At 40.7% G+C, this 27,971-nt stretch overlaps 1 protein-coding gene across 2 annotated transcripts in view; it reads right to left on the bottom strand.

Moving 5' to 3' along the window:
* Positions 1–27,971, bottom strand: part of RNFT2 (ring finger protein, transmembrane 2) — a 76,705-nt gene that overhangs the window by 10,081 nt on the left and 38,653 nt on the right. The window contains exons 7-8 of one of the 2 annotated variants that reach the window (XM_075835176.1): positions 9,239–9,388; positions 260–325 (exon numbers count right to left, since the gene is read on the bottom strand). In XM_075835176.1, the coding sequence (XP_075691291.1) occupies positions 260–325; positions 9,239–9,388 (216 nt within the window). The remainder of the gene's footprint in view (positions 1–259; positions 326–9,238; positions 9,389–27,971) is intronic. The other variant, XM_075835186.1, reaches the window with a different exon arrangement.

Here is a 27,971-nt window from a genome sequence, read left to right as displayed (position 1 = left end):
AAATATTAAAACTGCAGCGGAACTGCTTTTTTGCCAAAATAAAAATGTATATAAATTAAACGATAATGTATTTGTACCAAAAAATGGTACCTACATAAAGTACAACTCGTCCCGCAAAAATCAAAGTCTCATACAACTACGTCGCACAAAAAATAAAAAAGTTATGAGCGTCGGGATGCAAAGAGGGAAATATAAAAAAATAGTTCTGTCCTCAAGGCCAAAATTGGCCGTGTCCTTAAGGGGTTAAACTACATATTACCTGTGGGCGGCAAAGAATCCTTAAGGCTTTTCTTAAACCTCCAATACGACCGCAAACGTCAAAAGACTGGAAGAGAGAAAGATATTCATAAGCATTATTGCGTGTGACGTAACTACAGCAAATAAAACCATTTAATGGTAAAATATCATAACTGGATTTTATGTATAAATCCAATTCAAAATAAACCCTTGACAGTACGTGACTCTCTACGTTTAGCGATTGTGTGGTGTCCTTCAGCCACTAGAGCAGGGCCCCTGGGGCTGTCATCTGCGGCCCGCGGGACACAGAGCCGCTAGTATCGGCTCTGCTCCGAGACTCTGGAATTCCCTGACATTGCTGTCCACATATGAACAGCGATGTCTGGGGCTTCCCCAGAGCCGGAGTCCCGAGCAGAGCGCTGGTGTCGGCTCTGCTCCGGGACTCTGTGGAATTCCCTGACATCGCTGCCCATATATGGACAGTGTGTCAGGGTCTTGCCCAGAGCGGAGCAGAGCGCTGGTGTCGGCTCTGCTCCTGGACTCTGTGGAATTCCCTGACATCGCAGCCCATATATGGACAGTGTGTCAGGGTCTTGCCCAGAGCGGAGCAGAGCGCTGGTGTCGGCTCTGCTCCTGGACTCTGTGGAATTCCCTGACATCGCTGTCCACATATGAACAGCGATGTCTGCGGCTTCCCCAGAGCCGGAGTCCAGAGCAGAGCGCTGGTGTCGGCTCTGCTCCGGGACTCTGTGGAATTCCCTGACATCGCTGCCCATATATGGACAGTGTGTCAGGGTCTTCCCCAGAGCGGAGTCCCGGGCAGAGTGCTATTATCGGCTCTGCTCCGGGACTCTGGGGAAGCCTCTGACATCGCTGTCCATACATCGACAATGATGTCAGGGGCTTCCCCAGAGCAGGAGTCCCAGTGATGTCAGGAGCACAGCTGGAGTCCCAGGAAGAGCCTACTAGCGCTCTGCCTGGGACTCCAGCTCTGGGCAAGCCCCTGACATCACTGGGGCAGCCTCTACAGAGGGCACTGGGGCAGCCTCTAGAGGGGACTGGGGCAGCCTCTACAGAGGGCACTGGGGCATCCTCTACAGAGGGCACTGGGGCATCCTCTACAGAGGGCACTGGGGCATCGTCTACAGAGGGCACTGTGGCAGCCTCTACAGAGGGCACTGTGGCAGCCTCTACAGAGGGCACTGTGGCAGCCTCTACAGAGGGCACTGTGGCAGCCTCTACAGAGGGCACTGTGGCAGCATCTACAAGTGGGTGTGTGACAGTATCTGAAGAGGACACTGGCATTATCTAGGGGTGTGTTGCAGCATCCACAGAGGGCACTGCGGCAGCATCCACAGAGGGCACTGCGGCAGCATCCACAGAGGGCACTGCGGCACTATCTAAAAAGGGGCTGCCCAATCTTGACATGTGTGCTAACTGAGCCGCCGGACTGCATTTAGCGACACTTAAACTGGAAAGCTGGATTGTTGAAATAAGCACGTGGAGAAATATCTCAAATTTTAAACCTAGCGCTATTATTATAGTAATGTAGTATTATTATTCTAGTAATATAGTGTTATAGTAGTTCAAATAACTAATTGATTAACAATAATTTTGTATTGTATCAAATTTGAAAGTAATGCGGCCCGTCAACTTCCCATTTTTTCTATATGCGGCCCACTTACCCGGCCGAGTTTGAGACCCCTGCACTAGAGGAATACTGGTAGAACATAAATTATGCCCTCTTAGCTCCTCCAAGGATGAAAAGTAAGTTGGCAAAAAAACAAAAATTCCCAAAAGGTATAAATTGCTTACTCTCCCACTACATTACAGGAGCTCAGCTAAACTGTTAGGGGGGTGTCTGAAGACAAGCCAGCCGATTGTTTCCAAAAATATACAACAGAAATGTGAATAAAGCACTAAACTATAATAGAGTGTTTAACGATCAGTCGAAAATAAGTAACGATATGTATTTAGAAAGATACACTATTTATGTAGATTAATTCCATATATAAATAGTCAAGGGTGGAAGTACATTAAGGATGAAGACAATAGACCTCACCAATATAATGTGATATGTGTAAGTGGTCCAAATGGACAAAGAGCTAGGGTAACCACTGGATATTAGGGTTTCACGATGCATAGAAATAGATACTATTTCGATGCTGTGCACGCAAACAGTTCAATAGCATAAATTCATGTATTTCGATACTAAGATGTGCGGCTGCAGAGCTTAGTATTGTAATACATGAATTTAGTGACTAGCATCACGTGACGTGGCCAGCGCTGTACAAATGAGTGGCAGCTCCAGCCCTGGAGACATAAAAGTTGGTGCGCGTATTGCAAAGCGCCCTCATGTTTACGGTCTTCAGTGCCTGCCGCTCATTAGTGCGGTGCCGGCCGCATCACATCATGCTGATCGCGCGGGCTCCACAAGTGTGCCCGCACGATCATTAGCGGGGAAATGGCTGGTGTACACAGCCGCAGCCTCACTCTAACGGTGGACATCAGAGAAACCTCTAATCTTCTCAGTTATACCCTTGAATGCCGCGATCAAAGCGGACCGCATCATTTAAAGGGGAATTGAGAAGGAGGGAACCCCCCTTTGATTGCGTCACAGGCAATCTCTGTAAAGTGATGGGAGGGACATTCCTTATATGGAGAGACAGCCCAGGGTCCATTGAAGGATCCCAGGGCGGTCTCACCATATTTCCTATCAGTGCATACCTAACAACTACCTGTGTACTACTAGTACACAGGCTGATGTATTGGCATATATATATGTATGCCAGTACATTAAATAAAATAAAAAAAAAACGAAATCATAAAATTAAATATTTTAAAAAAAGTAATGTTAAATAAAAAAAAGTCTGTAAAAAATAAATACACAAATGCGCATTTTGTTTTTTACAATAATTATTGAAGTATAAGTCCCAATACATAAAATAGTATACACATATTTGGTATCGTATGCTATATAAAAAAAAATAATAAAATACTGCTTTTTTCCGAATTGTTGCCAAAATAAAAAATTTATATAAATTAAACGATAATGTAACTGTACAGACAAACAGTACCTTCATAAAATACAACTAGTCCCGCAAAAAACAAAGTCTCATATAGCTACGTCGAGCAAAAAAGAAAACAGTTATGAACGCCTTAACCCGTTAGTGACCGACCCATCGTGTTTCTACGTCGGTCACTAACGGGCCTTATTCCGATGCCATAGACTTTTTACGTCGTGGCATCGGAATAAGTAAACAGAGCAGGGAACTGTCAGATCTCCCTGCTCTCAGCTGCTAGAGGCATATTAGTATCGATCTCACACGTTTAACCCCTCAGATGCGGTGCTCAATAGCGAGCACCGCATCTGAGTGGTTTTGGAGAGAGGGAGGGAGCTCCCTCTCTCCCCCACCGACACCCGGCGATACGATCGCCGAATGTCTGTGTCTCTAATGGCAGCCGGGGGTCTAATAAAGGCCCCCAGGCTGCCTGGAGTGAATGCCTGCTAGATCATGCCGCAGGCATGACCTAGCAGATGCCTGTCCGTGTTAAACGGCCAGGCAGTAATACACTGCAATACAAAAGTATTGCAGTGTATTACAATAGCGATCGGAGAATCGCATATTATAGTCCCCTAATGGGACTAGTAAAAAAGTGAAAAAAAAGTTTAATAAAGTTAATTTAAAAAAAAAATGTGAAAAAAAATTAAAAACCCCGCTTTTCCCCTTACAAAATGCTTTACTATTAAAAAAACAAAATAAAGTTAAAAAGTTACACATATTTGATATTGCCGCGTCCGTAACGACCCCGACTATAAATCTATTACATTATTTAACCCGCACGGTGAACGCCGTAAAAAAATAATAAAAAACAATGGAAAAATTGCTGTTTTCTGTGAATACTGACTTTAAAAAAATGTGATAAAAAGTGATCAAAAAGTCGCATCTACTCCAAAATGGTACCAATAAAAACTACAAGTCGTCCCGCAAAAAAAAAGCCCTCATACAACCGCATCTGCGAAAAAATAAAACCGTTACGGCTCTTCAAATATGGAGACACAAAAACAAATAATTTTGAAAAAAAAGCGTTTTTACTGTGTAAAAGTAGTAAAACATACAAAATCTATACAAATTTGGTATAGTTGCAATCGTAACAACCCGCTGAATAAAGTTATTGTGTTATTTATACCACACGGTAAACGGCGTAGATTTAGGACGCAAAAAAGTGTGGCGCAATTTCCGATTTTTTTCTATTCCCCCCCCAAAAAAAAGTTAATAAAAGTTAAATCAATAAATAATATGTACCTAAAAATGGTGCTATTAAAAAATACAACTTGTCCCGCAAAAAACAAGACCTTATACAGCTATGTCGACGCAAAAATAAGAAGGTTATAGCTCTTGGAATGCGACGATTGAAAAACTTAAAAAATAGCTTGGTCATTAACCCCTTAAGGACGCAGCCTAGTTTTGGCCTTAAGGCTCAGAGCCCATTTTTCAAATCTGACATATTTCACTTTATGTGGTAATAACGTCGGAATGCTTAAACCTACCCAAGCGATTCTGAGATTGTTTTCTCGTGACGCATTCGGCTTCATGTTCGTGGTAAAATTTGGTCGATATATTCAGTGTTTATTGGTGAAAAATTGCAAAATTTAGAGAAAATTTTGAAAAAATTGAATTTTTCAGAATTTAAATGCATCTGCTTGTAAAACAGACGGTTATACCACCCAAAATAGTTACTAGTTCACATTTCCCATATGTCTACTTTAGATTGGCATCGTTTTTTGAACATTCTTTTATTTTTCTTGGACGTTACAAGGCTTAGAACATAAACAGCAATTTCTCATCTTTTTAAGAAAATTTCAAAAGCCTTTTTTTTAAGGTACCTCTTGAGTTCTGAAGTGGCTTTGTGGGGCCTATGTATTAGAAACCCTGATAAAACACCCCATTTTAAAAACTAGACCCCTCAAAGTATTCAAAACAGCAGTTATAAAGTTTTTTAACCCTTCAGGCATTTCACAGGAATTAAAGCAAAGTGGAGGTGAAATTTGCAAATTTCATTTTTCTTGCTGAATTTCAATTTTATTCATTTTTTTTCTGTAACACAGAAGGTTTTACCAGAGAAACACTACTAAATATGTATTGTCCAGATTCTGCAGTTTTTAGAAATGTCCCACATGTGGCCCTACTGCGCTCGTGGACTAAAACACAAGCCCTAGAAGCAAAGAAGCACCTAGTGCATTTTGAGTCCTCTTTTTTATTAGAATATATTTTAGGCAGCATGCCAGGTTTGAAGAGGTGTTGAGGTGTCAAAACAGTAGGAATCCCCCAATAGTGACCCCATTTTGGAAACTACACCCCTCAAGGAATTCATTTAGGGTTGTTGTTACCATTTTGACCGCACAGTTTTTTCACAGCACGTATTTGAATTGGGCTCTGAAATGAAAAAAATGTCATTTTTTCCAATAAAATGTCATTTGTGATCAAAATTTATTATTTTCACAGGGAACAAAATACCCCATTTTGTTGCCCAATTTGTCCTGAGTGCGGCAATACCCCATTTGTGGTGATAAACTGCCGTTTGGGCCCATGGGAGGCCTCAGAAGGGAAGGAGCGCTGTGTGTTCTTTGGAGTGCAGATTTTGCTGGATTGGTTTTCGGGTGCCATGTCACATTTGCAGAGCCCCAGAGGTATCAAAGCAATGGAAACCCGCCACAAATGACCCCATTTCATTTTGGAAACTACACCCCTCAAGGAATTCATTTATGGGTGTTGTGACCATTTTGACCACATAGTTTTTTCACAGAACTTATTTGAATTGGGCTGGGAATGAAAACAAAATTATTTTTGTCAAATAATATGTAGTTTTGGCTGAAAATTTCTTATTTTCACAAGAAACAAAATACCCCATTCTGTTGCGCAATTTGTTCTGAGTGCCGCAATACCCCATTTGTTGTGATAAACTGCCGTTTGGGCCCATGGGAGGGCTCAGAAGGAAAGGACCACCATTTGGCCTACTGGGGATTTTCTAGTGCGAAGTCATGTATGCAGAAGCCCCTGAGGTACCAGTACAGTTGAAACCCGCAAGAAGTGACCCCGTTTTAAAAACTACACCCTTAAGGCATTCATCTAGAGGTGTAGTGAGCATTTTGACCGGAGACCTACACCCCATAAACTGTAATGTGGGTTCTCCCGGGTATGGCAATACCCTACATGTGGCGGTTATTAGCTGCCTGGACAAACGGCAGGGCCCAGAGGGGAAAGACGAGGGGGGATAAGCTGTGCGGAGTGCATCAGGGTAAGTAAAATTGGGGTAAATTATAAACCAAGGGATGTATGATAAATTTTAAAACACTTTCATACAGAGCTCTGGTTATTCGGGACACGTGTCACATTGATATATTGTGTCATCCCTTATAGCAGACTTTGCACCTCTTTGACTTTTTCCCTTCTTGCCAGTTTGGGGAACTTCTCCTGGAAAGTGTTGCCCTGGTACGATGCGTGTGGGCTCGCTTCCAGAAGTACTGGGTGCCCCCCCTTCTTGGTCCCTAAAGATTAGGTTCTTGATAATCACCTCTTGAAATTCCAGGAAAGTTCCCGTCTGGCCTGCACATCGACGTAGCATGTACGCATTGTACAATGCCATCTGTATGATGTGCACGGCCAGCTTCTTATACCACACCGCATGGCGTTGTAGGGCTTCAGGGCTTGATCTTACAAGTCCATCCCTCCCATGTACCTATTGTAGTCCAGGATGCAGTCTGGTTTGGGGGTGTCCTTTCCTTCATATATCCTAAACCTGTAGGTATACCCTGATGCACTCTCGCAGCTTATACATCTTCACGCCATACCTTGCCCTCTTACCCGGCAGGTACTCGCGGAATTGAACCCTCCCTTTAAAATGTACCAGGGACTCATCAATAGAAATACACTTCTCGGGGGTGTATGCTTGGGAAAACCGGGCACTGGAACGGTCTAATAGGGGTCTCCGTTTATACAAACGGTCAAAACTGGGGTCATCTTGGGGTGGGCACTGCTCATTATCAGTATAATGTAAGAAGCGAAGTATTGCCTCATTTATTTATTTTTTTAGGTTCCAGTTCAGTTCTGAAGTTGCTTTGAGGGGCCCATATATTAGAAACCCCTATCAAATACCCCATTTTAGAAACTAGACCCCTCAAAGTATTCACAACAGCATGTAGAAAGTTTATGAACCCTTTAGGTGTTTCACAAAAATTTAGAGCAAAGTAGAGGTGAAATTTAAATTTTTTTTTTTGTCAGAAAATCCTCTTTATACCATTTTTTTTATAACACAAAAGGATTTATCAGAGAAACGCAACTTAATACGTATTGCCCGGATTCTGCAGTTTTGAGAAATATCCCACATGTGGCCCTAGTGCGGTAATGGACTGAAGCACCGGCCTCCGAAGCAAAGGAGCACCTAGTGGATTTTGAGGCCTTTTTTTATTAGGCACCATGTCCAGTTTGAAGAGGTCTTGTGGTGCCAAAACATTGGAAACCCCCCAAAAGTGACCCCAATTTGGAAACTAGACCCCTTGAGGAATCCATTGTAGTTTTCTTGGGGTCCATGCGGCTTTTTGATCAGTTTTTATTCTATTTTTAGGTGGCGTGGTGACTAAAAAACAGCAATTCTACTATTGTTTTTTTTTTCTTTTACAGCGTTCACCGTGCGCTATAAATGACATTCACTTTATTCTGCGGGGCGATACGATTACGGTGATACCAGATGTTTATAGGTTTTTTTTATGTCTTATGGCGTTTGCACAATAAAATACGTTTTGTAAACAATCATTCACTTTTTGTGTTACCTTATTCTAAGAGCCAGAACGTTTTTATTTTTCAATCAATAAAGCCGTGCGAGGACTTATTTTTTGCGTAACGAACTGTAGTTTCGATCAGTACCATTTTTAGGTACATGCAACTTTTTGATCTCTTTTTATTCCATTTTTTGGGAGGTGAAGTGACCAAAGAATTGTGATTGTGGTTCGGTTTATTATTATTTTATTTTACGGCGTTCACCGTGCGGGATAAATAATGAAATAATTTTGTAGTTCAGGCCGTTACGGACGCGGCGATACCAATTATGTATAGTTTATTTGTTTGTTTATATATTTATATTAATAATAAAGGACTGATAAGGGAAAAGGGGGGATTTTTACTTTTATTACTTTTAAATCTTTTATTTTCTTATTTTTACACATCTTTTTTTAACTTTTTTTTTTACTTTATTACTTTGTCCCACTAGGGGACATGAGGGCAGGAGGCTCTGATCGCTATTCTAATACACTGCACTACATGCGTAGTGCAGTGTATTAGAACTGTCAGCTACTCACTGACAGCAAGCATAGTGGGTCCTGACGTTGTCAGGACCCACTAGGCTTCCATCTATGGCATAGCCGGACGCCATTGTTTGGTGTCCGGTTGCCATAGTCACCATCGCCGGCAGGCCGGCGATGGCAGCTTAACCCCTAAAAAGCCGCGATCTCTATAGAACGCGGCTTTTAAGGGGTTAATCAGCGGGGACACAGCGATCGGTCCCCGCTGTAGGAGCTGTGACAGCTGCTGAACAAGACAGCAACTGTCACAGCTCCTGTATGTGTCGGGAGGACGGCCGAAACGGCCGTTACTCCCGAGACGTACTATTACGGCACGGAGCGCGAACGATACAGCTGCCATGACGTAATAGTACGTCAAGGAGCGGGAAGGGGTTAAGGTCTAAAATAAGCTGGTCATTAAGGGGTTAAAGCAAAGAGGAAAAAAGAAACAAAATTATTTTGTCCTTCGTTTTGGAATTGAGAATCCAAATACTACACAAAGTATCGGTATTCTGGTATTTTGACAACCCTACTGAATATTGCCATGCACTAACCCTTCTAGGAAAAACATTTTTTAAAATTTATTCCAGATTAGTACGCATAAAAATGGGAAGACCAGCACCCTATTACAAAAATTGTTCAACAGGCTTCCATCCTACTCACCTTACACAGACTATACAGGATTATTAGGATGCTTCCTAAGAAATAGGCGCTAGAAGGATCGTCCCCTATGATGTATTTATACCACAGCTGTATGGGCACAAGGGAACGAACAAGTTGGCTCAGCTCTTCAATAAGCAGGTAAAACTTGCCCTGTGGAGACACAGTTACACACATAATGATATAGGGAGAAGACAGACTCTCATTACTTTATTGGGGATTGTGAATCTTTTGAGAATATATAATAAAGAATTGTAATGCTCAGAGGTCCAGAACAATTAATCTAAGGATTACAGAACATAATTCACATCACAGAAATGCAAAATAAAAATCAATACCATTAATACAGTTACACATAATACCTACTTAAAGAAACCCATTAATCACTGCAAACCATTACGTATATAAGTCTGCTTACAGACACCATACTAGCACTATTGCTTGTGTACAAACTCATGGTTATAATGACTTATCTTAATATGTCAGGCAAGGGAAATCATGACCCAATACCAAATACAATCGGAAAATGAATTATACTGCTGCACATATAAAAGATCTCTAGACTGAATATTAAAACAGCTTGACTACAATAGAATTATACAGTTTACTTATTCATATGTACTGTGACTCCATGGGTTTACAGGCTATGTCCTAATACTGGCCTCTGGCTTGTGAACTAATGATGGCACCAATTACAGAAGAGCATGTGTGCCTGGTACACATGCCGACATCAGCTCATTAAGATCTTAGAAAACTGGCACCAAAGACACCTCAATCTCTCCAGTGCAGGGACGTGTGCTATGGCATTGGGTAGTGTACGGTATATACTGCTGTGCTGCAGATGAAAAGACTGCAGAGTGTGCTACACTGATTAACGACTCAGACATGGATTAGAGCCTCCTCAGTCCTAGCATCCCCTGAGGTCTTTGTAAGAGGAGGAGTGTGTGTGTGTTTGTGACCGTGTTTAGAGGCTGAGGGAAGGATCGAGGTGAGATCATACCGCATGTCTTATATTTTACAGTCCCGCTGCTAGGAATAAGCCTCATTGCTCAGAGCATTGGCATCCTTATGATCTCATACCCCTCCAGTGGGCTGTGAGCGAGCTCACGTTCTCATCTGCTTAGAGCATCTCACTTACATTGTTTTCATTTACCTTTTACTCCATAGGTGTGAGATCAACAAAATAATAGTCTCTGATATAGCGCCAGCAGGTAACTTTGTTAAAAATGCTTGTAGCACATTTATTATCTGCATTAAAATTAAAGTTACAAATGAGCCATTGAGCTAGAACATCTATTTGAGCAATGTATATCCAATAGCAGTTTAATTTAAAGTGTAGGTTCACCTCTTTATGATGTTAGCACCAGAATTGTTCCCTTTATTAAAAGAACGATTTTGCGGATATATAAAAGCAATAGAAAATCCAACACCAGGCACAAGCTTGCAAAGATAAAACTTGAACAGGTCTTTACTCAGGTGTGTGCTCTGCCTAAGGTTGTCTATAAAAACACATAAGTGAACTCGATCCACTGCCATGTGATAAACTCGATCCACTGGCATGTGATAAACTCGATCTACTGCCATGTGATGAACTCTAACCACTGCCATGTGATGAACTCGATCTACTGCCATGTGGTGAACTCGATCTACTGCCAAGTGGTGAACTCGATCTACCGCCATGTGATGAACTCCATCCACCGCCATGTGATGAACTCCATCCACCGCCATGTGATGAACTCCATCCACCGCCATGTGATGAACTCCATCCACCGCCATGTGATGAACTCCATCCACCGCCATGTGATGAACTCCATCCACCGCCATGTGATGAACTCCATCCACCGCCATGTGATGAACTCCATCCACCGCCATGTGATGAACTCCATCCACCGCCATGTGATGAACTCCATCCACCGCCATGTGATGAACTCGATCTACCGCCATGTGATGAACTCGATCTACCGCCATGTGATGAACTCGATCTACTGCCATGTGATGAACTCGATCCACTGCCATGTGATGAACTCGATCTACTGCCATGTTTTGTTGCCGTGGATTTTAATTATGGAGGAATAAAAATAAAGTTTTAACCTTACGAGCTTGTTCCTGGTGCTGGATTTACTATTGCTTTTCTGAATTCTGGAAAGATCCTACTCTGGATATATCCAGGCACGGATCTCTTTCGGTTGTGGTATCCTAATCTGCAAGGATGAGCTGACTTTTCCCCTTTTTTTATGGCATTTTATGGCATTCAGACATTTCCAATTCTGTGCAGTAGTCTGGAGTTTAGCTTGAACTAGGTACTGCCCTATGCGTGTGTATTTGAAATGCCTCCCCAAACAAAGGCTTTCTAATAATAAACACAAGATTAGGAAATTGCTGCATATGCAATTCCCCAATTATACTAGAGTTTATCATGGGTGATCTGAATGTGTTTTAAAAAAAATTACCTATTGTCTTCATCAAGTTTTTATGTTAAACATGTTTTTTTTTTTTTTTTTTAAAATTTTGCCATTGATCGGCGCTTGTTTACATGGTCCACATCAGGCCGTGTAAGGGCATGTTCACGTGGCGCTCATAAAAAAAAAACCTGACGTGTAAACTAGTCAATTACGCTAGCATTTCTTATAAAGCACTTTTTAAAATACTGAAGTTCACATCTGCGTCGGGTCTCTATTCATAGGTTCTGTCAGAGCTTTCCCTTAGGGGAACGCATGAACGGAATCCAAACTGAAACAAACGGAAGCCATAGGTTTCCGTTTGCATCACCATTGATTTTAATGGAGACTGATCCGATGCAAATGGTTTCCGCTGATCATCGTTGTGCAAGGGTTCCGGAATGAATAGCGCAGTTGACTATGGTATTTATGCCGTCAAAACGACGGAAGCCTTACACAACGGTGACAAACGGAAACCATTTGCACCGGATCAGTCACCATGGAAATCAATGGTGATGGAAACGGAAACCGATAGTTTCTGTTGGTCTCAGTTTGGATTCCGTTCATGGAATGACAGAGTCCAAACGCAGATGTGAATGAAGCCTTAAATAGCAATGGATTTTAAATCTACTCGCTCAATGCCTTGAATTCAAAAGATGAAAAGCAAATCCTGGAGATAAAGTGATTGGCTTCAACTGCCGCAATTTACTGGCATTGGCTATCAAGCAGTAGATTGTAAACCTGGAAAGTCAGATTTTCACACCAATTGTGATCTCTCTAACAACATGAAACAGTGTTCGGAATAGCGTTCAACAGATATGTTCTCCTTCCCATCTTTAAGAACAGATCCCAGCGCAGGGAAGAAGAGAAACATTTTGGAAAGGTTTCCCTTCCTTCCTGTGCAGGAATTGTCTTGTGTTTGGGAATAAAGACATAAGCCATCCTCAGTGTGAATAGTCAATTGATATGCATTATTACTGCAGAAGGCCCCACAGATGACCGGTAAAGTTCTTGGTGGCTCCAACAGGTAGCAGTTACAGAAACAGCATTTATTTCTAGTTATAAATATGTTTTACTTAAAAAAATCTAAATATAATAATCTTAACATTCACTATTTTCTCTGTTACCTCTCTAAGTGAGAGGGACAAAAATCTCTGTTCATCCAGAGCCTACTTGTTCATGAATAGAATTTAAGGACTAATGTAAAATCTGATATCCGCACAGGACAAGTAGTAGCTGACAGAGGGAAGGGGGTGTTGCTCTGTAAACAACAGAGATTTGTACGGCCATGCAGGGTTTGTGGAAAGCTGAGTGACAACCCCTATCGGCACTGTGACGGCTGACGTCTGTAACGGTGTACCAAGTGAGTTTTTAGAAACTTCATACACGAGTCCAGATCAGGGACATGTATTTACTCTTAATATATATATTTCCAAATACTGCAATCTTCTTTATATGACCTTTTTTTATACCTTCTCTTTTCTAGAAACAGTTTTAAACCCGCAATGCACCAGACACACACAGCAAAAACGTATAGATCCCGATATTTCGTTTCTGCCATTGTTATATGTGCCAAAGAACAGTACAAATAAACCATAGTAGGGGATATGACTTGCATGTCAATTAACGTAAAATAATATGCCAGGATAAGTGCTAAAGGCAGAGAGTAAGCAGGGAACCCTCGATCCGCAGGGATTATGATAGATTGCAGGGTATATAAGGGCAGGTATCGAGAAGAAACTGAAGTAAATGTAAATGCATTAGGAAGTGTAATGGTTTGGGATACGGCATCGCCAGTGGTAGACTAATCCGCACTGACATCAATCACAGCCACCACTAAAGTTAAAGGGTTGAAATTTGCAATGCACCAATCAACTAAGCACTTCGGTTGCTATCACAAAGCAGCAGCATTAGGTAATTTACTCCATATAGAAACAAGTCTCTTGACTCACGCTCTCCCTCTATTGGGCTGACTGCAGCACATTTTCATGTAAGAATCAATGGTTTTTCTATTGTCCACAGGACCAGAATAAAAATGGATTTCCATTTAAAGCAAAATGCTTTAAAAAAAAAACAAAACATCAACCTTGCATGCATGTAAAAATGGTATACAAATGCTTAAGGTTTGGGCAATTGTCCCCCCCCCCCCCCTTTATAATTATTTAACTAGTAATGACGTTATCAGTTCCTGTACAGGGTTGTGCTATGATGGAAAATAGATAATCCTTCCCATTCAATTAAAGCTTTTAGCCGTCACCGTAATGTGCAGAGAAAAACAAAAATGCTGCAAATGGTCAAAACAAAGTTTGCTTCACTTTTTAATAATTCAACGATAAATTAGGTAGACTTTAGTGGTGGTTCTTAGTGATGGTCATATGAATTATCTATGAAAATAGTTACAGAGACACTCCGTAAAAACACTCTGTGTCAGCAGATATGAAGACTATTGGAAGGATTGGGCTATGAGTAGCGTATGGTTAATATACGGAATTACCGCACTGATTACCTACAGTAACCCGTATAATGTCTTACGGGAAAGCCACATAAAAAGTGTTATTGGCAGTCATGGCACTATAAAAAATATATAAATAAACAATGGCAATACTAGGAGCTGGGGGGTTGTGTATAAACAACAGCCAACGTATTCAGAAAGACAAGGGGGGGAATTTATCAAATTTTCTACACCAGTATTTGGTCTTGGAAAAGTCGCAAATGCATCAAAAGTCCCAATTTGCGCAATTTGAGTACAAAGGGCCACATTCCTACTGGGGATTTGCAAGCACATTAGTTTCTGCTACCAGCTCTCTGTCAATAAAGACAAAAAACAGCAGCAAATCCCCTACGCGTTCAGGGGGCCTACAGACTCTACTTTTCAATGAATCTGTGACCGAATATTTTAAAACAAATTAAAACGGAAGCATAATAGGTCCCAGTAACTCGAATGGAATCGATCGGCTATTCTAGCCGCCCAAAACAACGTAAACCTGACAGAATGTAGACTGGTGGGTTACTGGTGCCAATCACATCTGGTACCATTCTCTCAAGGAAACATATTAAAAACCAAAATCCCTGACCCTTTATTTGGACCGCCCTCATCCACATTGTCGCTGTAAATTTTAAGTTCTGTCACACATTTCTAAATGAGATGCATACATTTAAATACAAATGTTTTATCATTTCAAAATAAAAAACGTCTCCCTTGTTTTAGACTACATGATACAGATATTTGAATAAATAGACCTTATAAATGACATAATACACTATGACGTATTCAGGAAAATATTAGTAAGTCATAATTTGATCTACTTTGCAAAAAAAAAGCAATTATTTGAAAGACAGATCATCATCATTTCCCATCAGTGCAAATGAAGATGTACCAGTGGCAACAATTGCTATGTAAACAAAATGTGGTCAGCTGGCATCTCTGCTGAAGACTACTTATTAATCAAAACGTTGGCTAAGGGGGCACCAAAATCACCATGCAGAAACCTGGAAGCGTCCAACCTTTAATCATCAAACAGCATCTGTGACTGTACTCCGCTCTCAGCTAGTGCCACCCAATAAGTTGGTATTGTGATTGAGTGCCGACCAGATGTGTTTGTGTGGCTAAAATGAATGTACCTCTATTATTTTGCTACTAAATTGTCTGCTTAGTAATTCAATGAGCCATTTCCTCATGGTGTGAAAAAGCCCTCTGTGTTCCAATGAGCTGGGGCACTGAGCACCATGAACTCACGGCCAGCTGACAAGATCAGTGTCCGCATGTGGGTTACCAGCTGCAGATAAGGTTGTCATTCGACATTGTTCTTTATGCAGAAAAATAGAACAGGGAAAGAATGAGATTTTAAAAATATAGAACAGACTGTTGTATATGGGCGGAGAACAAATGCACAGTAATAAACTTAAATATGTCCGTGCAGATACTAACTGAAAAAGGAGGTACGTGCCGGGTAATGGGTTCGGGAAGCAGCCTCCCGCTCCCTATGTGTTGAGCAACTACAAGTTGCTTTATGTCCTGCCAGCAGGGCAACGAATGGCATTAGTGCTCTAAACTAACAATTTCTATGGGCATGGTGGCCTTCTCTGAATTAAGGACTAGGATGCAATGTTCAGATTTAAAAACATTAAAGAAAATGTATTCTGCGACAAATCCAGGACTATAGATGAGATGATTTACGAGCACATATGATCCCTGATATAGTAATGATAGTAGAGCAACAACCATACTCGGAACGGTAACGCTAGGGCTGCATATAAATATTGTTGCATAGCTTCTTTTTTTTTAAAATTGCTGCTTAATGGGCCTTTTTTCACGGCATCCGAGTGGCACCCGATAGTTTTCATGGAGCCATTCACTTTAGCGGACCCGATTCTCCGATCCGTGGAAAGATAGGGCATGTCCTATCTTTCCACAGATCAATGACAGGACCCAGCAAGTGCACAAGGTTGTGTGCATGAGGGCTAAATGTCTTTGTGTAACCCCACCTAACATAGGAACGTCATTATTTAACTCCTTCGCGCAAAAGTATGTGCTATTACGTCCTGGTGCGTGGGGTTGATGTATGTAGCGCGCTCCATACACTGCGGGTGACTCCCGACCACAGCATGTGAGGCGTTTAAAAGGGGGGGGGGGCGGGCCCCTCCTACAGCTCATTGCCCCCCGCAACACGATCGGGGGGCACCGATGGTTGTCATGGCCACCCGGGGGCCTAGTGAAGGCCCCCAGGACTGCCTTCACTCTGCCTCTGTTAAGCCCTGCTTGTGGCAGGGCTTAACGGAAGCCTGTAAAAATGACTATACACTGCAATACATTAGTATTGCAGTGTATTGTACCAGCAATCTAACGATCGCTTGTTCATGTCCCCTAGGGGGACTAATAGAATGTGTAAAAAAAAAAAGGTGAAATTAAGTTTTTAGTAGTAAAAAAAAAGTTAAAAAATAAACATTTTCCCATTTTTCCTCTAAAGTAATGTAAAAAAAAAAAAAAACGAAACAAAATTGGTATCACTGCGTCCATAAAAGTCTGAACTATTACAATATACCATTATTTAACGCACACGGTAAACGCCGTAAAGAAACAAAAACATTTGAAACGCCAAAAATCTCAGTTTTTTTGTTCAAATTAGCTCTAAAATGTTTTTTTTATAAAAAGTGATAAAAAGGTTGTATGTATCCAAAAATTGTACCGATAAAAACTACAGCTCGTCCTGCAAAAAACTAGCCCCCACACTGCTCAATCCACAAAAAAAATAACGGAACGTTATGGCTCTTAGAATGCAGTGACACAAAACAATTATTTTTTTAAACAAAAAGTACATTTTTTTTTCAAAGTAATAAAATATAGAAAAACCTACATAAATTTGGTATCATCGTAATCGTATTGAGCCACAGAATAAAGTTGTAATTTTTACGGCATGGTGAAAGTCGTAAAAACGAAACCCAAAAAATTAATCATTTTTTTCCCCAATTTCAGCCTGCAAATAATTTGTTTTCAGTTTTCCAGTACATTATATACTACTTTAAATGCTACCGATAGATACTACAACAAGATAAGCCCTCACACCACTATAGACGCAAGATCACGATGTGCTGAGTACATGAATGGAGAGAAGTGTATGACACTGATTGGTCACTGATTGGTCAGCGTCATACACTTCTCTCCACAACGCCCACTTGGTCAACAGCTAAAGAACGCCCAGTTGGGAATTAAGAAAGTCATTAGAATAAAGCGAAAATAGGTCATAACTTGGTCAAAAATGATCGTTTTTCTAACTAAAAACCACTGCTGTAATCTACATTACAGCGCCGATCAGATTATTTCGGAGATAGGGCACTTATAATCTGGTGACAGAGCAACAGTTAGCACAAGCAGCAAGTGACTGTACTTGAGCTTTCTTTTCCTTTGGAGACTGGTGTAGTCACCCACTGTACTGCAGAAGGATTCGTATGATGTGTATTGGTAACGTGTGTACATGACATCTATCTCCGCAATGGCTTTCATTTCAGTTTCCTTGGTAAGGGGAGAAAGTGGGGGTAAAAAGGACTACCCGGGGAGACATTGGCTTTTCTTTGAAACAAATCTTTTTATATATAGATCTTCTAAATTTCTTCTTGACACAGATATTCTGCAAAGACGAATATTTTCATCTGAAGGACATCACTTTGTGGAAGTTCATGGATCATTAAGCACCTCATACAAAAACATGCATTCGTTTCTATTGTCCTTAACAAGTATAAGGACGAATTCAGCTTGTCAACTGATTAAGTGGAATTGAGAAAAAAGAAAATCAAATGAGTTCTCCTGCGCTAAAATAAAAAAAGATGTGATCACAAAATTGTTGCAATCGTAGAGAAATTAGTGTCGAACATATTGCAAGTCTGCAAATCCCCTTTTCTTACGAACACGCGAACACAAAATGGCAATATAAGCTTTCCAACATAGAAGTTCTGGTGTCTGGTTAATCAGGATAGTGAATATCTGGCTCCATCATCTGCAATATGTATTTTCTCAGTATTTATAGACATAGCAGAGCTAAACTTACGGATTAACTTTAACTGCATGTAGTAGGTTACTCACAGTCCTATGTGAAACCACGTTACATTATCATGATTTTAACCACATGACAAATGTAGCTCTGCTACATCTGTGGCAATGACACCTGGCCTTGAAGCTTATTATATTATAGCAAAAATAGTGGTGTGGGCAGATCGCTCGCACTATTTATGTAATAAGGAAATTACAAAATAAATAAAAAAGTAAAAAACACCTAAAAAAAAAAAGTAAAGCACCTAAAAAAAAAAAAAAAAAGTCTAAAAAATCTGCAACAAATTCTAAATGTTAGTTTGATATTAGTATTAACAAAATCCAGAGTAAAACAGTGTTGCCTTATGAAATGGCAATATTTTAGTTATCTGATATGGCGCACTGTGGAGAGTTAATAAAATCCTCCCATTCTAGTTGTTCAGTCCGAGGTTGATTTCATCTGAAAAAGATGAATCCTTCATGTGAGACAAAGCCTTGGTGAGAATCTGGGGTGCCTTTCCTTCCTATCATCCACTAGCAAGATGACAAGGATTAATGACTGCTCCCATTTGTCGGTAGATGGTGGTGGGGGTTGCGGAGCGACGCTCAACCTTTTCCGATGAAGCAATTTATCTCAGGAGAGATCATTCCTGTCTGTTCAGCTTTAGCATATTAATTCTCTCCAAAAACAAAAAAGATGATAAAGAAAGGGAGGCAGGAGGGGGAGCTTAGCTTGGAGCAGGGCCAGGGACAAATGAAGAGCTGCCTGGTTGCATTCCTTGTGTGCCAAAAGTTAATTGATCTGCCGGTGGCACTTGTCTGCCAATGATAAGCTCGGAATTGTGAACCAATGAAAACTTACACTGATTCCACTTCAAAGGGGCCAGGCCTACTTACAAGACAAAAGGTTATTACTATCTTAAAGCACAACCTACATAAAAATGAAAGAGGTGAGAAAAAACTTTCTCAATCTATGAACATAACAAAAGAAAACACTACGAAAAATTTGGTGGGTTTTGGACGTAATCCAAGGACTTTGAAGGCTATAGGCAATAGATAAGGCTCTGGTGTCATGGGTTCCTATCTTTACAGAATCTATGGTAGATATGAAAGATCTAGATAACGAATCATGCAACTATATTGCTAAGGCTCTATTCACACTTCCGACGTAAACCTCCAACGTAAGTCTCCGACATTTGTGACTGTATAAGCATACACTGGGATATGTCACTTATAGGGTCCTATTGTAAAAACAAAAAAGAAAACATATATTGCTCAGTAGACTTTTTTTTACTGGATGCCTCTGTATTAAATAGCTTAGTCCACTATGCTATTCCATACAGTAAAAAAAAGGTATGTCAATGTATACCTCCCTAACGTAGGCCAACAGGACACTCTTTTGGCAAACGTCAGTCAATGGGGCCCTATGAATACATAGGTTGAAAAAAAACAGGTCCATCAGGTTCAACCTTTCTCAATTAATTACCCATCATTCATTGCTTGATTTACTATAACCTTAAATGCCATTCGTAAATAAATTATCATCTAGCCTTTTTTTTAAATGCTGACATAGTATCTGCCATCACTACCTCTTGGGGTAGGGCATTCCATAGCTTGACCACTCTAATATTGATGTCAGAAAAGTCTTTCTTCCACACGCAATGGGTGTCCCCTGGTCCTTTGTAGAGTCCTTGGAAGGAACAGATCATGTGCTAGTCCTCTGTATTGACCACACATATACTTATACATGTTAATAAGATCACCTCTAAGACATCTTTTTTCCCAAGCTCAACAAGCCCAATTTTTCTAGCCTTTCATTGTAAGCGACACCTCCCATCCCATTTAATAATCTTGTTGCAAGGCTTTGAACCCTCTCCAGTTCTCCTATATCCTTTTTACAATGTGGACTCCAAATTTGAATACCATATTCTAGATGTGGCCTTACAAGGGATTTATAGAGTGGTAATATTACATTTGAATCACAGTTTATCTCGCTCTTTATACACCCTAAAATCCTATTTGCTTTTGCAGCTGCTGGCTGACATTGAGTGCTGCTGCTTAGCTTATTTGTTACCAGAATACCCAGGTCCTTCTCTTGTTCTGTTATCCCCAGATTTATTGCATTTAATGTATATGAATTAATGCTATTATTGCGCCCTATGTGCATTACTTTACATGTATCTACATTAAATTTCATCATGTTTTTGCTCATGCTGCCAGCTTATCTAGGTCTTTCTGTAATCATTTATAGTCAAGTTGAATTTTAAGTATCCTACAAAGTTTTGTATCATCAGTAAAAACGGACAGCTTGCTATCAATCCCATCCACAAGGTCATTAATAAAGAGATTAAAAACAATTGGGCCTACCACCGATCCTTGTGGTACCCCGCTGCTGACTTTAACCCATTTTGAGTAAGTTCCATTTATAACGACTCTTTGTTTTCTGTCCCTTAACCAATTCTTTACCCACTTGCATACACATTCCCCCAGTCCCTATGTCTGTAGCTTTAGAACAAGACTGTTGTGTGAAACCGTATCAAAAGCTTTTGCAAAATCCAAATAAATCACATCAGCCGCATGACCAACATCCAGATTTGCACTTACCCCCTCATAGAAACCGAGCATGTTGGTTTGGTTAGGCACGACCTGTTTTTCATGAATCCATGCTGGTTATCAGTTATTAGAATTTTCTTTGCTATATAATTTTGTAGTTTATCTCTTAGAATACCCTCAAATAATTTACCTACCACAGATGTCAAACTGACTGGACGGTAGAACATCAGCCGTCTGCCAATCCTGTGGCACTGATCCTGTTACAAGAGTGTCTAAGAAGATGAGATACAATGGTCTGTCCAATAAGGAGCTCAATTCCCTTAAAGAGGCTTTGTCACCACATTATAAGTGCCCTGTCTCCTACATAAGGAGATTGGCGCTGTAATGTAGGTGACAGCAGTGTTTTTTTTTATAGAAAAACGATCTATTTTCACCACGTTATTAGTGATTTTAGCTTAATGCTAATGAGTTTCTGAATGGACAACTGGGCGTGTTTTACTATTGACCAAGTGGGCGTTGTGGAGAGAAGTGTATGACGCTGACCAATCAGCGTCATACACTTCTCTCCATTCATTTAGTCAGCGCATATGGATCCTTTTAGATCCTTATGTGCTGTCTTATACTAACACATTAAACACTTCAGTATCGTTAGACAGTGAATAGACATTCCACGGCATGTCTATTCACAATCCCAGCACTTCGTTAATGTTTCTGTGGTAGCTACAGCAGAGAAAGCGTAATCTCGTTGTAACCTGTCATTTACAGCGTAATCTCGCGGGATTACACTTGCTCTGCTTGTAACTACCACAGAAACAGTAACGAAGTGCAGGGATTGTGAATAAGGAGATAGGGCACTTATAATGTGGTGACAGAGCCTCTTTAATACCCGTGGATGAATGCCGTCTGGGCCAGGGGCTTTATCAATATTTTGTTTGCTCAGACGTAGCTGTACTTCCTCCTGTGTTAAAGGGAATGTGTTGCCAGCAAAACATGTTTTTTTTTTTTAATTAAACATTTAGTGTGTAGGTGATTAAACATTGTTCAAATTTTTTTTATTTTTTTCACGAGTCAGGAAATATTGTAAATTAGATTCTAATTTATAATATTTCCCATTGCTGGTCACTAGATAGAGCTATTCCCAAAATTGCAGCATTGCATGTGGTAAAGCAACCACATTGCTTTTTGCTGCAAAATTGGGAAAAAAAGCACTCGCTCTAGTGAGCTCTGAGAATCCCCCCCTCCTTTATCCTGGCTAGTGCCGGGATAAACGAGGGGTTTGAACGGTATAACTTCCTACACTGTGTGTCGCCATTTTTTGAGCTAACACACAGTGTAGAAGGTTTACATACAGTAGTAAACACACACAAACACGAACATACATAGAAATCTCTTACCTGCTCCTAACGCCGCGGCTCCCTCCGGCCCGTCCGCTCCGTCTGCTGCCGCTGGTCCAAGTGCACAAGTCCGGAAGCCGCGACCGGAAGTAGTAATCTTACTGTCCGGCCGCGACTTCCGGTCCATAGGAAAATGGCGCCGGACGGCGCGCATTTCAAATTGGACTGTGTGGGAGCGGCGCATGTGCAGTTCCCACACAGACGGCGTACACAGAAGTGGATGGGACGGGACCCGTTCGCAGTCCCTATGGGACTGTGGCTGCCGTATTCCATGTCTGTATGTGTCGTTAATCGACACATACAGAAATGGACAAAAAAATGGCAGCCCCCATAGGGAAGAAAAAGTGTAAAAATAAGAAAAAGTAAAACACAAACACACAAATAAATATAAACGTTTTTAATAAAGCACTAACATCTTTAACATATTAAAAAAAAAATTGTGATGACACTGTTCCTTTAAGCAGGTAATGTTTGGTGGGGAACCTTTATTACTGTCCCCCTGAATATCTGGTACTGGAAGCTTAACAGTAAACACAGAGGAAAAGTATATGTTTACTATCTCAGCCCTCTACAATTATATCCCCATGCTCATCTTTAAGAAAGCCAATAATATTATTATGATAAGATTTTTTCTTTTTGGCATTAATATATTTTTACATTTTTTGGGGATTCATTTTAATGTCATTAGCGATTTGTTCTTCTGTAGATAACTTTGCGAACTTGATTTCATTTTTAAATTTTCTATTGAGATCTTTATAATGCTTTTGCTGTGCCCTCAGCCTCCATAAAGACTCCACACGGTCACAGTCTCCCCAATGTCTTCATTCTGGACTGGTCTTAGGTTGGATTTTACAAACACACAAACCCCTCCACCTTGTTTATCCCTTCTAGTACGTTCGGATAGTTTATGGCACATACACTGCCAACGCAATGTGAATAGATCCACAAGAGAGGAAAGAAAACCTGGACCGCACATCCACTTGCTATACTTCATCTCGTACATTTTTATTTTGCGCAGCCGCAATAGATCAAGTTTAGCAAGTGGATGTGCGGTCCAGGTTTTCTTTTCTTCCTTTTGGCAATGTGACTAGAGCCTTAGTTGAATAGATTGATGCTATAAACACCTGTAGCCATTGGCACAAAACAGGATTCACTACTAGACAAATAGCACAAATAATCTTTTACTTGACTATTTCTGTTAGCTTGAACTAAGTCTTAAAGAGGACCTGTCAGCTTGAAAGCTGGGTGTTACCATTTGGCGGTGTGCCCCATACAGTCTGACACTGCCCAATCAGTGCTGACAGAGTGAGACAGTGCAAGGACATACCCTATTGACAAAGGGAGTGGTAACGCCCAGTTGTCAATTTAATCATACATTTCTAGGAGGAATCCCAGAGGAATGGCACAATGCATATCTCTAAGAAAAAATGTTCCAGAATTGTTATTTTATGAGAAATGCAAGTATTTACTAAAGTCAAGATCGAGGACAGGTCCTTTTTTAAACCTATGGCCATGTGATGGTTTCAAAATATATGCTGCAATGGATTGCAATAGGTGCAATGTTTCAGCAGACGAGTTATCTTTGACATTGTAGATCTCTGGACTGGATAAACAGCATGAGGCTGTGTCTGTAGAAACCATTTATGTCCTGGCGAGAGCACTTCAGGTTAAAAGTTTTCATGCTAGAGTTAGATTTGAGTCATATTAACCATAGATACCCAGTTCTATTTTATTTCACACGAATAGCAGAGAGCAAGCAACTAAGACATATACATGTAAGCGTTAATTATGAGTAAAGTTCTAATTTGACCTACTTTAGTGGCACAGTAAAGCTTGTTAGGAACATGTATATTTAGGTCAGAGTAGAGCGTATATTAATTCTGTCTTAAATCCATTATGCGAATGAAAAAAGGGATACCAGTCTGCGCCAAATTTTTTTGTCATATCTTTCTCCGTGTGTTATAGGGTGAACATAATGTGACAGTCACAACACCTAATACAATGATTGCGGCATGAGTCCATATACTGTACAGGGATAGCTAAAGGACTCCTAAATACAGAGCCAGCCGCACGCCTGCCATATGCTCCCCATAAATGCAGATCACAGCCCCCCATCCCATATAAAAAAGTATAGATTAAAGTTAAAGGGGTAATCCCACAATTAACATTCATCACCTATTCAAAGGATAGGTGATAAGTATCAGATCGCTGGGACCCCTACTGATCAAAGTGAGAACTCTAAATGGAACGGCGAACGAGAACGCGCTGCACCGCTTCATTTAAAGTCAATGGGTCTGATGGAGGCAGTCAAGTACAGAGCCTAGACATTGAATGATGAAGGAGGGCGCATGCTCGTCTGGCGTTCCATTACAGCTATTCTTCACTGTGTGTGTGTGTATTTGGGTGAAGTGAGGAGAAAGCGCTACTAAACCCCCATTATAGTAGCGGTGGAGCCCCAAGCAATCAGACACTTATCCCAAGGTGTCGTTTACAGCTATGCTCACTTTCTGTGCATGTGATGGGAGATAGGTACCATGTAAATACAGTGCTCTCTAAATTTGATTGGTTGCTATGGGCAATATTAACCGCTTCCCGACCGCCCACAGTAAATTCACGTCGGCGCTTGCTGGGCTCTGTGCAGCGCCGACGTGAATTCACGGTGGGTGTTAAAAGCGCGATCCGGGTGTCTCAGAGTAGCGCTGACACCCGGATCACGCTGTTAACCCCTGCCTCTGGTCCCGGAGACATGACCGGGACCTAATTGGTTCAGGTCCCGGTCATGTGATCGCAGGGAAAGTTTGTTGTAGCAACGAACTGGAAAGTTTGTTACTACAACAAACTGGAAAGTTTGTTGCTACAACAAACTGGAAAGTTTGTTGCTACAACAAACTGGAAAGTTTGTTGCTACAACAAACTTTCCCGGGGATCGATTGCAGGTGCTACAGTCGGTTATAAGGCAGAACCGGAGGCCATACAACGGCCCCCGGGTCTGCCATGCACAGCAGCCTATGAGAAGCAGCCGGAGGCCGGTCCTCATAAGCTTCCTGTCAGTGTGACTCTCAGCGTCACACTGACCGTTTATAATACGTTACACTACCTAGGTAGTGTAATGTATTATAGCAGCGATCAGTGCTGCCAGTCTTCAAGTAAAAAGTAAAAAATAAAGTAATAAAAATGTTTTATAAAAGTGTAAAACAAGTTATAAAAGTTACAAAAACAAAAAATGCTTTTTTTCCTATAATAAGTCTTTTATTATAGGAAAAAAATGAAAATGTTAAAAAAAGTACACATATTTGGTCTGACCGCGTTCACAATGACCCAAACTATAAAACTATAATATTATTTTTCCCGCACGGTGAACAGCTCAAAAAAAAATAATTAAAAAACAATGTCAGAATCACTATTTTTTTGGTCATTAACCCTCCAGAAATATAGAATAAAAATTGATCAAAAATTCGCATGTACCCTAAAATAGTACAAATAAAAACGACAACCCGTCCCGCAAAAAACAAGCCCTCACGCAGCTTTTTTGACTGAAAAATAAAAAAGTTATGGCTCTTAGAATATGGTGACACAAAAAATAAATAATTTTATCGAAAAGTGATTTTATTGCGCAAATGCCACAAAACATAAAAAAAACTATATACATCTGGTATCGCCGTAATCGTATCGACCCGCAGAATAAAGTAAAATGTCATTTATAGCGCACGGTGAACACTGTAAAAAAAAAAAAAAGACAAAAAACATTGTCAGAATTAGTTTTTTTGTCACTTTGCTTGCCAAAAAAAATCTAATAAAAAGTGATAAAAAAATCACATGTACCCTAAAATGGTACCAATGAAAACTACAGATTGTCCCGCAACAAATAAGTCCCCGCACGGCTCCGGTGAAGAAAAAATAAAAAAAGTTCTGGCTCTCAGAATATAGCTACAGAAATTGTGCAGTGTCCAAAAGCTGATAAGATCGGGCGCCATTTATCAGTGCGACATTGGCCACATATCTGCGGATTATTATTTATTTACCCCATTATTATACCCTCTTATTATGTCCTGATGTACTCCGCACAGATTACATATGCCCCCACATTATAAACTGAAATACCAGCAAAACCCCAAACAGAACAACTACCAAGCAAAATCTGCGCTCCAAAAGCCAAATGGCGCTCCCTCCCTTCTGAGCCCCACAGCGTGCCCAAACACCAGCTTACGTCCACATATATGATATTTTATATCCGGGAGAACATTGTATGAGGTATTTGTCTTCAGTGGCACAAACTGGGCACAACATATTGTGCATTAAAATGGCATATCAGTGGAAAATTTTAATTTTCACTTTGCACCATCCGCTGCGCATTAACGCCTTCGCGCACCACGACGTAATAGCATGTCGTGGTGCGGGGGGTTATATATGTATCGGGCTCATGTGCTGCGCCCGCTCCATATTCTGCAGGTGTCCGCTGTGTATTACAGCTGACACCAGGGACTAATGGACAGGAATAGCGATCGCGCTGTTACAGGAGCCTGTAAAAATGATATTATACTGCAATACATTAGTACTGCAGTGTATTGTACCAGTGACCTAATGATCGCTCGTTCCAGTCCCCTAAAGGGACTTTTGGGAGGTTTCCACTGTTTTGGTACCTCAGGGGCTTTGCAAATGCGACATGACACCCGAAAACCATTCCAGCTAAATTTGAGCTCCAAAAGCCAAATATTGTTCCTTCCCTTCTGATTCTTGCCGTGGGTTCAAACAGCAGTTTATTACCACATATGGCGTATTGCTGTAATCAGGACAAATTGCTTTACAAATTTTGGGGTGATTTTTCTCCTTTATTCATTGTAAAAATTAAACATTTCTATGTTTTTTCAGAAAAAAGATTTTCATTTTCACTGCCTAATTCCACTAAATTCAGCAAAAAAACTGTGGGGTCAAAATGCGAACTACACCCCTAGAAAAATTCCTTGAGGGGTGTAGTCTACAAAATGGGGTCACTTTTGGGGGGTTTCCACTGTTTTGCTCCCTCCAGGGCGTTGCAAACGCGACATGGCACTGAAAACCAATCCAGCAAAATCTGCGCTTCAAAATCCAAATGGCGCTCCTTCCCTTCTGAGCTCTGCCGTGGGTCCAAACAGCAGTTTAGTACCACATATGGGGTATTGCTGTAATCGGGAGAAGTAGCTTTACAAGTTTTGGGGTGCTTTTCATTCTTTATTCCTTGCAAATATTTTTTTTTATATTTTTTCAGAAAAAAAGTCGATTTTCACTTTCACAGGCAAACTCCAATAAATATAGCAGAAGACCTGTGGGGTCAAGATGCTAACTATACCCCTAGATAAATTCCTTGAGGGGTGCAGTTTCCAAAACCGTGTCACTTTTGGGGTTTATCCACTGTTTTGGCACTACAAGACCTCTTCAAACCCGACATGGTGCCTAAAATATATTCTAAAAAAAGGAGGCCCCAAAATCCACTAGGTGCTCCTTTGCTTGTGAGGCTAGTATTTCAGTCCATTATCACACTAGAGCCACATGTGGGATATTTCTAAAAACTGCAGAATCTGGGCAATAAATATTGTGTAGGGTTTCTCTGATAAAGCTTTCTGTATTACAGAAAAAAATGTATTACAAATGAATTGCAGCAAAAAAAATAAAATGTGTCAATTTCCCCTCTACATTGCTTTAATTCCTGTGAAACACCTAAAGGGTAAAGAAACGTTCTGAATGCTGTTTTGAATACTTTGAGGGGTGTAGTTTTTAAAAAGGGGGTGATTTATGGGGACTATCTAGTACATAAGGCCCTCAAAGCCGCTTTAGAACTGAACTGGTCCCTG

The sequence above is a fragment of the Rhinoderma darwinii genome, chromosome 1 (assembly GCF_050947455.1).
Source record: "Rhinoderma darwinii isolate aRhiDar2 chromosome 1, aRhiDar2.hap1, whole genome shotgun sequence".
Taxonomy (NCBI): domain Eukaryota; kingdom Metazoa; phylum Chordata; class Amphibia; order Anura; family Rhinodermatidae; genus Rhinoderma; species Rhinoderma darwinii.
Note: the sequence above shows the minus strand (reverse complement) of the source record. Positions and strands in the feature narration are given on the sequence as shown.